General features: G+C 49.2%; 1 protein-coding gene across 1 annotated transcript; it reads left to right on the forward strand.

Annotated features, from left to right (window-relative positions):
- Positions 1-2,355: 2,355 nt before the first annotated feature.
- Positions 2,356-9,996, forward strand: LOC103905606 (cytochrome P450 4B1). The gene is made up of 12 exons (XM_009287337.1): positions 2,356-2,541; positions 3,431-3,572; positions 4,277-4,321; positions 5,000-5,127; positions 5,560-5,684; positions 5,779-5,930; positions 6,134-6,240; positions 7,061-7,251; positions 7,510-7,643; positions 8,123-8,187; positions 8,913-8,995; positions 9,828-9,996. Exons 1-12 carry the CDS (start codon positions 2,356-2,358, stop codon positions 9,994-9,996), a joined length of 1,527 nt encoding a protein of 508 aa, XP_009285612.1.
- The last annotated feature ends 901 nt before the right edge of the window (positions 9,997-10,897 follow it).

Below are 10,897 nucleotides of genomic sequence, written 5' to 3' on the forward strand. Positions count from 1 at the left end.
GCTGAGTCTTCCTGCTCTGTGCACTAGTGTACCCGCCCATGAAGAGAAAAAAAAAACCATGCTGAATTTGGTTGTGCATTTCAGCAAGGGAACCTGCACGGATCCAAAGTAAAACCGTCCCAAATGCCCGCAGATATGGGGCTTTATACTGTGAGCTCCCAAGAAGGGTTGAGAGCTCAGAGAAGTTGCATGCGAAGATTTCAAGTGGAAAGGGAGTGGCTTTAGCAACACTTCTTGGACATGAGGAAAAATTTCTTTACTGAAAGAGTGGTTAAACATTGGAACAGGCTGCCCAGGGAGGTGGTTGAGTCACCATCCTTGGAAGTATTTAAAAGACATGTAGATGAGGCACTTAGGGACATGGTTTAGTGGGCATGGTGGTGTTGGGTTGACGGTTGGACTTGATGATCTTAGAGGTCTTTTCCAACCTTAATGATTCTATGATTCTTCCTGAGGAGTGCCATGCACCACACCTAAGCATTTCTGCAGTCTGTTGATTTTTCTCTCAAAGCGCAGGATGAGTCCAGCTTTCGCAGCTGGGCACCTTCCCGTGCTACACTCAAACTGGCACACACTGACCTTCAGCCTGTTTGCAATGAGCAACATATCACAATGGATGAGCAATATATCTACAGTCCTTCACATGAGTTTGTAGAGCCAGACAATTTAAGTCTCCCTGAGACTGAAATATAAATGGTACTGTCTGTACCTAGGGCTTTGTCTTTGTGATCATTAATTAACGAATAGGCCACAAGCCAGCTGAAGGAAAAGTTACTCACTTCACTAACTTTCAGACATTTTTGTGGAGTCAGGTAATTTCCAGACAGTGGGTCTTGTAAGATCTTTTCATATATTCTTTCTGTCTAAAAAGTTTAAATATTTTCATTGGGGCTATGCAGATTCACTTCAGCCAGTGATTTCCATGTCTCTGTTGTTATAAAAAGGATACATCTGGGCAATGAATACCAGATAAACAGTAGTTGTTTCAGTAAAATGACTCTACTAGCAGAAAACATGGGTTTCAATGGGCCATGGCATAATTTAGACTAAAAACTAAAGGAAAGTGCCCAAACATCAGCAGACCCTCGTCTCAGAGACCTGTTAAGTCGAAGAGAAATACCCACAAAATTCAGCAGCCCCTATGTAGTAGCATGTCAGACTACCAGGTTCAGCAGCTGATGACTCATTTGATCCTCATAATACCCCAACACCCAAATGGGAAATGATTTCAGCCCATCTGGGGATCCTCCTCTTTGCAATATGCCTGGAAGTCACCCACATGTGGCAGGCTTACAGCCCAAGTCCTCCACCAACCCCTCAATTCCCTCCAAGCCATTCCAGGCTTCTGCGCCTATGGGATGCGAGCCCAGGTAACCAGCAGGTCCTGCTCAGGGATTGCTAGAAGGGGTCCTACCTGGGGCTCAAACAAGCACTGCATTGGAGAGGTAAATGCAGGGATGTGGAGCCTTTTTTGGAGGATGGTGAGATGCCATGTAGACAGGGGAAGGAGGACTCACCAGGATTGTACAGGTAACATGACCTTACCATCACATCTCCCTGTCGGGTTAGACTGCCCTCAATCTTGCTGCAGCTCATTTTACTGCTCTGCTGCTCTCCCTCTCCTTGTCATATCTATTGACCATGGTAATTCTTCTGGGCAGCAGTTTTGTCTCCTGGCTTGTCTATGGTAGGAGCTCTTGGAGAACAGGGCCACAGTCCCTTGTGTGCTCGTTGGGTTATGTCTGTTCTCTTGATTTTAGTCCAGCGGTGCTGTGTGATGTTGCAGTCACTCAGAGCACTGTTTTTACAGCTGGAGGCAGCTGGATCCGTCCAGCCTGTGTGTTTGGTGGAGGTGGCCAATTTGTTCCTCACTTCATGCAGGCGGATGAACGGCTTCCGGACCTGAATTTGGCTGAGGACAGCATGGAGCTGAGCTAGAGCCTGAGCCTGGCTACCTCTTGCATCCTCCCTCCTATGGCTTCATCCTCCTGGGCATGGATGACTGCGAGTGTTTCCCCTCGCTGCTGGGGTGTATGGGACTTCAAAGAAAGTAGCAAATATGTACAGGTCATTTGTTAACAAGCTGCCTCCATCCACAGGTTGCTGGAAGCAGGTCAAAGGACAAGTAGGAGAAGCAGGCAATCGGGCTGTCAGCCAAGCTGACGCATTGCTTACCATGATGTTCCTGCTGCTATAAATTGCTGCCAGCAGCGCTTTACCAGGCTCAGCTCCAGCAGAGCAGGAGGAAGAGGATTTTTACCTGCACCTAGCTCCCCATCAGGTTCAGGCGCGGGAGGAGCAGAAGAGGAGCAGGCAGGAGAAGGCAGTGTCAGGCATCCCAGATGCAGGGCCAGCATGGCATCTCTGCTAGACAACATCGCCAGAAGTTCTGCTGTCATTCTGCAGCTATCTGTGGTGCTTGGTGTCATCTTCATGCTGCTGAAGGTGGCCCAGTTCTACCAGGAGAGGAAGAAACTCATCAAAGCTTTGGAGGCATTCCCTGGTCCCCCAAAACACTGGCTCTATGGCCACAATCATCTGGTAAGGAGGGAGCTGGACTCAGTCAGGGTGGGTTTGTCCCAACAACTGTGGAAGATATCAGTCAGGATGAGAGGGTGCACTGGGTGGGGTGTGCATGTCCCCTGCTCATGTCCCTTCCTACAGGAGAGGACCTCTGCACAGGGAGTGCCAAGACTTTTGCAGGGCAGGCAGAAAGGGTGCCTGGGTATGAGATAGGCATAATTTTGGTAAAAAACAGAGCCACATTGTTTTCGTTCATGTGCTTAAACATGGAGTTAGGTGATTTCTGGGACTTTCATGAAGTTATTTAAATATGAGCAACCATAAAATGTCTCTCTTCTGCATTAAACCTTGTACCAATAAGAATCTTGCCCCCTACAGCCACTTAAGAAGACATGGCCACAAAAGCAGGACATTTTATTGCAGCCATTTTCATCATTCTATAGTGAAGATATTTTTGCTTTCATGTTGCATGCCCACCTTGCACTGCTGAATTTAGAGAACAGGGGTGTAACAGCCTTGGTTCCCCTGGCCTGTTCACCGGACATCCTGGCATTCCCATGTGCTCCCAAGTGCGACACCAAGCTGCTCCGAGCCCAGGCCATCCTAACGCGGCTCAACTGCAGCCGGGCCCCAGCTAGGGACTCTCCATGGAGCTGCCTTGTGCTGCAGGGACATGGCAGCTCAGGCAGCTTTGCCACCTGTGCATGGTCCCTTTGCCATGCCCAGCATCTCCTCTACCTGCAGCATGGAAAGTCCCCCTGTGGCAAGTCCGCCCACTATCTCCTTATTTCCCAGGAGAGGATGTCTTGCATGTGCTTTCCACGAGAGGGCAAGTTTAGCCCCTGCTCTCCCAGGCACGTCTCTCTTTTTCTGCCTGCATTCAGTCCCTGGTTAACTGTCATTGCAGATAACTACAGATAAAATATTATATCAGATGGTGTCATGGGGAGAAGAATACCCCTATGCCTTTCCCAGATGGCTTGGACCAGTCCTGCCTTCTCTAGTAATCCACCATCCTGAATATGCCAAAAGCATACTTGGCCAAACTGGTAAGTCTCTATATCTGGTTTTGGGAAGTCATGTCCTTGACACTTCCCTACTGAGAAAATCATGGGAACCTTGCCTGGAGTCATCCTCTCTGCCGGCTTCCTTCACAGCTATTGCAATTCCTCCTTTGCTCCCCTTCGCAAACTCCCAGCCCACCTCAGGTTTCATGGAGCAGTTTGTATTCTCAGGCAAAACAGTGACCACGTGCCTGTTCCTCCCAGTCCACGCTCTCCATTATTGTTGGTCTTACTGTCTTCTATAGCATCTACCACCACAATATCTGTGCTTCCCAGTAAACCCAGTAATATGGGTGAGCTGGCACAGCAATGGCTCTCAGAAGACATCTCAAGTCTCCTCCTCTGCTCCTCTGTGGAGCATGATGCCTGTGAGTGGTACTTACATGGGCATGTCCAGTAACTCCCATCCATTGTTCTCAACTTTGAGATTTGCCATGGCCATTTCTTTTCCACACATATTTTTCGTTATACCTTCTTTGGTTTTCTCAAGTCCACTGAGGTCATATTTGTAGAAGACCACTTTTAAACTCTACCTCTAGTGTTAGAGTATTTTACATATTGAAATGAGACTAATTCTACATTGTGATTTAGAGGACAAACTCTAATGTCAATTTATCTTGAATTTTCTTTTTTATTATGTTGAATTCATTAGCCATTCATACTGTTCTGGTATTTATTTTGTTTTACAGACCGCAAGTCCAATGTACCCTACAAATTCTTAGTTCCCTGGATTGGTAAGTAATTTTCTTCCATTATCCCTTTCTGCCGTGTCGCACATTTCATCGGCTTCCCTCTTCTCTTCCTTTATTTTGCTTTCTTCCGTTCTAAAACCAGAGTTTGCATATGGGAGGGTTCATTTAGGTGTGAGCATTAGAACTGGTGGTGCCCACCTAGTCGTGGAGCACATCAGATGGCTTTGCCTTGGATCACACACCCTGGCCTTCACGAAGCAACCTTCAGTTTGCTCAGGGACTGAATGCTACCATGGGTAACTGGGGTGAGACACACCAAGGACAGGGAGGTTCATGGCTTGCACACAGCTTTGAGGTAGCCCTCCAGGGTCCTGCTAACAACTGTCAGTGTGTGCTGCAAAAGGCACCCAAGTATTTAATTTAGGGCAGAAAAATCCATCTGAGAGAGCAGTGCCTCTGCCATCAAGGCTTTGGTTTCAGGGTAGATTAGGTGTGCACAGCCGGTTGCAGTGAAGGACATGCGGGCATGCTTCTCCTCCATCCAAAGAGCGCCACTGTGAACGGCCTCAGAGAGACTGGAGAAAAGGCTCCACCGCTAACTCTTCCTCCCCCCAGACCATGCACATTAGCCTGCACTTGGCGAAAAGCAGTAGTGAGGCTGTCAGAGCCATGATCTGTGTCTGGAGGAGCTGATTGCGCCTTTGCTGATTGTGTCTCCAGGGCGGGGGCTGTTGATCTTGGATGGAACCAAATGGTTCCAGCATCGGAAGATGCTCACCCCAGCCTTTCATTATGATGTGCTGAAATCTTATGTGGCCCTGATGTCAGACTCGGTCAAAGTGATGCTGGTAAGAATCACCACTCCTGCTACTTCTACCTTTCAGCTGTGCACCAGCGAAAATAATCAGGTCTGGGAATGACTGAGGGAAAGAGACTGGATTTGGATGGTTCCTAGAGTTTCATTGAACTTTTTGGGTAGTTTTGAAGTTCTGAAATGGCTGCCCTCACCTTCCTCTGGCCATTCCATTTATTATCTCTTTCATCTGCTTTTCAACAAAACCAACCACTGCTAGAATATCCTTTCCTAGCCCAGTAATGGTAAACCTGGAAAAAGAAATGCACAGAAGAGTTTGATTAGATTCACAGAATATATAGTGAACTAGGGCCTCTGCTTGCAGAAAAAAAAGTAATTAGCAGTGTGGATCTGGGAAGAGGGACAGGAAAATATGACCTGATCGTAGATGGTAGTCTGTCCTTCCTTACCCCTGTCTCACCACTAGGATAAATGGGAAAAGAAGAACACAGAGAGGAAGTCAGTGGAGCTCTTTCAAGACGTCAGCTTGATGACACTAGACAGCATCATGAAATGTGCCTTCAGTTATAATACCAACTGTCAGACTCAGAGGTCGGTGCCTGAACTTTCAAATTCTGGGAAAGCAAGTGCTCCTGTTTCCGCACTCATGTTGCTAACACCAGCTTTAACCTTGGTCGCCTTACAGCAACTCAAACTATTATATCAGAGCTGTTTATGACCTGAGCTACCTCGTGAGCGATAGAATCCAGACTTTTTCTTACAAGGATGTCTTCTATGACTTGACTCGCAAAGGCCGTGACTTTCGGGATGCCTGCAAGCTGGCCCATACCCACACAGGTATTTCTCCCCCTTTCTCCCCAGCCCTGTCTCCCAGCTGAACCTCTTCCCGACTTGTGTCTGGAGCAGCTTGGAGGCGGATTGCAGCATGCACTGGCCAGAGGGTTACACATTAAACAGAGTCCAAGCTGCTGACCGAGCAGACAAGTACAAGAGGTCTCTGGAGGGGCAGGACGCATCTAACTGATCATTCTTCTATGCAGATAAGGTAGTAAAAGAAAGAAAGATGTTGCTGTCCAGTGAGAAGGAACTTGACAAGATCCTGAAGAAGAGACACCTGGATTTTCTGGACATTCTTCTTTGTACCAAGGTGAATGTTTGAAATAATTGTATCAAATGTCGAAGAACATACCTGCGTGGCACCAAGGATGCATCAGCAGGGAGCTCAGCACCCCTTGCTGCAGTTGCTGGCAACAGCTTTCACACTCCAGATTTCCTAGCCTGGGGAAAGGTGAATTGAAAGGGAACGAAAAACAAATATGTGGGATGCAGTGATTGAACATAAATAGCTCAGACAGACTTTCATCTTCCTTGTTCATTTTCATTGAGCTCATTAATAATTTAAAATAAGTGAGCTGTCAGAAACCAGAGAAGAATGAGATCTTTGGAAAGGTTACAAGGAGGCCACCTTGGCTATAGTCTTCTTAAGAGGTTTTATTTCTTACCTTCTGTAGTTTTACCTTCACAGACACCTTCAGATTCTCTGGACAGAAGCTGCCACTTGGTGTTCAGGAAGGAGATACACTCTATGCTCACTCTGTCTTTCTGGAGCCATTGCCTTCTTTTGTGTCTCAACCTGAAACAGAAGTTGTCCAAACCAAACTACTGAAAAATGTAACAGGGACCCTTGGTAGGGGATCAAATAGGGTGTCCTTCTGAAGGGCTGGGATCTGGTATCCCACCAAAGCCCAACTCTGTAGCTCTGTTGGCTGCAGAGTCAGCAATCAGTGGGTCTGGCTGTTCTCACATGTATTGGATATATTTTCTACTGGCTTACTTCCTGATGTACAGGGAGATACAAGAGACACCAAATCGGGCCCTTCTTCATGAGCATCTGGGGTTATTTTTAACCCAAAGGAGCAAGTCCAATTAATGTGCGCTTGAGAATGATATACTCTCCTCTTTGTTAGGATGCAAATGGAGTTGGGCTATCCGATGAGGACCTGCGTGCCGAGGTGGACACGTTCATGTTTGAAGGCCACGATACCACAGCCAGTGGGATCTCCTGGCTCTTGTACTGCCTGTCATTATATCCAGAGTACCAGCGACAGTGCAGGGAGGAGATCCAGGGGATCTTGGGAGACCGAGATACCATTGAGTGGTGAGCTAGGACTTCTTATTCCTTTATTTTGAACTCTTTTCACTCATCCTGAGAAGGAAACTTCATCTACCTTATACTGCATCTGCACTGGGGCATTCTGCTTTTCACGTAGTAATGCTGGCAGCAAAGGGAGGACTAGGAGAAGAAGAAACCCCAACAGGAGACGGGAGACATGGTGGTCCAGCCCACCCAGTCCCCATCGCTGGTGTCCTCATTGCTGCCACTCAAACACAGCCTGACCCCCCGATTTGCTTTCAGGGAGGACCTTGGGAAGATGACTTACACCACAATGTGCATCAAAGAGAGCTTGCGCCTGTTCCCACCGGTTCCTTCTGTGTCCCGATACCTCTCTAAATCTGTCACATTTTCTGATGGACGCAGCTTGCCAGCAGGTCTGTTGAGTTTGTTCATCCTTCATGCTGCTGTCCATTACAAGTGGGGCACCCTCACTAGAGCTGCTGTGCGGAGGGGCTGGTGGGGCTTCCAGCCTCTTTTCTCTCTCCAAAGAGCTGTACAGGGCCACCACAGCTCACCATCACAGCTCTCCCGGAAGGGTGGCTGGAGAGAGTCCAAGGACATGCTCCAGGGCACTAGGGTGTTCACAGATCTCAAAGGGGACTTGCAGAGAGTTGATCCTGGCCAAGACTAAAAGTTCATCCACTGATACCAAAATGGGGCCCAGCTCTGAGGCCACTGTTTCTTCCATGTGAGGGTTTCAGGAAGTGATCTGCCTGGACAGGCTGGGCATCGTCCCTGCCAGATCTCCTGCAACAGCCCCTGCAGAGCCCAGGGAGGGACAGCATCCCACAAACACCTCTCCTGGGTCTTCACTCTGAGGTGTCACCAGCTTTTTCTCACTTTTCTTTTCCAGGCTGCCAGGTTGGACTGAACATATTTGCTATTCACAGGAATCGGGATGTGTGGGAAGACCCCGAGGTATTTTACCTTTATAACAAGAAGGGGAAGATGATCTCTGAGCCCAGACATCCACTCCCCTTGAACAAGGCAGCCTGTGCCTCACTGCCATGTCGGGGGTTTTTCCCCCTCTTATTCCAACAGTCCATATCTAAATGCAAAGTTAAATGAAGTTACCAAACACTTCAAAGGCTTTGAACATGACAAAGTGCTGGGAAAGGGTGTTGAATAGTCTATCTTCTTGTATGGTGACACAGAGATACTCAGACTGCTTTCAGCTGCCCTGGATAGACTTAGATCCCAGTGTGGTATGAGAAGTCCCAAGCTCTCCAAGCACTGTGTGATTTGAAGCTGATGTCTTAGAGGCTTCAAGGAAAGAAATAGCCAGGAAACCTGAAGGAGGATCTGCAGCTGCCTCTCTCCAGTGGCTCTCTGGAGAGGCAAGATCAGGCATCTCTGGACAGGAGGGAGTCTGACTTGATCATTGCTGCCACAGATGAGAAAATGCCTGCAGGCATCTTGGGCACTGTAGTGTGTGATCTGGATATCTCCAAGCGGAAGATCTGCATGGCCATCAGTGCCCTCTTCTCATCTACCTGGCTGGCTTTGCAGAGGGATGAATGTCAGCTGCAGCTCCTCTGGGGCAGCAGAGGCCGCATCCAGCCCTACCTTGGGGACTAGGGGAGAAGCTGGTGCTGCTCATGTCAGAACCAACACTGACTAAATGGCCTTTGTTGCTCCCACAGGTGTATAATCCCCTGAGGTTTTCTCCGGAGAACTCAGCACAGAGACACTCCCATGCTTTCCTGCCTTTCTCTGCTGGATCCAGGTGGGAGATCCTTCATCCCTCTCCTTCCCCGTAGGCTGCCTTGCATGGGACACCTAGCTCAGAGCCAAGCTTCTGAAGCACCCATGAGCCAAGTTGGTTTAGCCAACTCAAGCAGGCTTTCCCTAACAGGATCTCCACCATGCTCCATCAGCTCCAGAGTGTTTCCCACACCCCAAGCTCTGTGGTCACTATGAAGTTTCACACACTTTTCTCGTGGATTTGTGGAGATATTTAAATTTTCTGTTGCCTGCATTGAGAACATGAGCTCCCTTGTTTAGGGGTAAATACCAGTGCACCTCAAAGCCAAGCTGGGCCCAAGTCTCTGCAGTTCCCATGCTGTATCAATAGACAGATGCAGGATACTGAGGTCTCAGTAACTTGCAAGAGGAGGTATTCCACACAGAGTCAAAAATAACATTTCTGAGGTGTCTGAGTTTTGAGCTGGATCCATACAGCACTCTCCAGTGAAGAAATCCTTAATTTCATATTTTTTTCAATGCTTATTAACAAACAACAACAATACCCCACCGCAGAGCTGGGTGCACTTTGGTGTGGCATGAGGGGATTCCTAGATAAGCTGTGGCATCATCCTTGCAACAGCTGGAGGTCCCCCATTATTAACAAAACAACAATACCCCACCGCAGAGCTGGGTGCACTTTGGTGTGGCATGAGGGGATTCCTAGATAAGCTGTGGCATCATCCTTGCAACAGCTGGAGGTCCCCCAGCACCCCAAAGGTGCTGCTTCAAGAAGCTCATGCATGGGCTGAGCCCAACTCTGGGGCAGTCGGGGATGAAGGCTGCAGTAGGAGAATTTATCATCCTCTCCTCAGGAACTGCATCGGGCAGCAGTTTGCCATGAATGAGATGAAGGTGGCTCTGGCCCTGACCCTGCTCCGCTTCGAGCTCTGCCCCAATCCATCCAAGCCTCCCACACTGATATCGCAGATCATCCTCAGGTCCAGCAATGGGATCCACCTGCATTTGAAGAAGATTCACTGACCCTGGGGGGTACCACAGTGGGGGGCAAGCGCTTTCCCAAGGACCACCCTCCACCCAGAAGTTTAAGAGGGGGACACCAAACAGACCCACCCTGGCCACCTCGGACCTCTCCCACATTGACTGCTGCCATCCAGGGGGGCCTGCTGAGCCCCCTCGCACACACACTGAACCCAGCAGGTCCAGGTCCCATCCTTGCATGGGGAACAGCACTACTAAGGGGGTTTTGCAGCACAGCTGTGGCTCAGCCTTCACCTCCGTGGGCATCCTCCATGTCCTATGCATCTCCTCACCTCTAATCTGCCCTTGCATGCTGCCTGGCGGGACTTCTGTCACCTGCCTGTATATTTGCAGCATTACCAGTTCCCTGCTCAGGCACGGCAGTGACCAGCGCCAGTGTGGTTTGCATGGGTCTAAAGCCTGGACACTGCCCGAGCATGACGTCCCTCCCCTGCCTCCAGCCTGGGTGTACCAGGCAGGAGAGCTCCTCCCTGCAGCCGCACTGCATCCTCATGCACCACACTCCAAATTATTCCCCCTAATCCACCCTGCGGCTGGCGCTGTGCCCGCCATTAGGGAGACAAAGGCCAGCGGGTTTTTCTGCCCTAGCGCTGAACTTCCTTGAGCTGAGGGTGCTCAAGAGCCAGCGCAGAGACGTGTCACCAGCTAATCTGGAGAAAGCACTTATCATGCTGAAAACGTGTGATCAGCCTTGTCCTCCTCTCTGAAATGAGAATAAAGCCTTGTGGAGATGCTCCCCAAGCGTGGCTTTGGCTTCCTTCACATTTGGGGGGCCAGGGGGATACAGGATGAGTCCCAGAGGCAAGGCTGTGCCCAAGGGTGCAGGCCTGCAAGTGTTTTCTCAAGCCGCAAGGGCTATTTCAGCGGGTTTGTCCCCCGTTGA

Source organism: Aptenodytes forsteri, unplaced genomic scaffold (assembly GCF_000699145.1).
Source record: "Aptenodytes forsteri isolate BGI_AS27 unplaced genomic scaffold, ASM69914v1 Scaffold119, whole genome shotgun sequence".
Lineage (NCBI taxonomy): Eukaryota > Metazoa > Chordata > Aves > Sphenisciformes > Spheniscidae > Aptenodytes > Aptenodytes forsteri.

Bases quoted from the DNA above. Each gene is read 5' to 3' on its own strand.
- LOC103905606 (XM_009287337.1), top strand. From the start codon at position 2,356: ATGGCATCTCTGCTAGACAACATCGCCAGAAGTTCTGCTGTCATTCTG. The intron at 3,573-4,276 runs GTAAGTCTCTAT...TTTGTTTTACAG, and splicing joins AAGCATACTTGGCCAAACTG to ACCGCAAGTCCAATGTACCC. The intron at 7,252-7,509 runs GTGAGCTAGGAC...ATTTGCTTTCAG, and splicing joins GACCGAGATACCATTGAGTG to GGAGGACCTTGGGAAGATGA.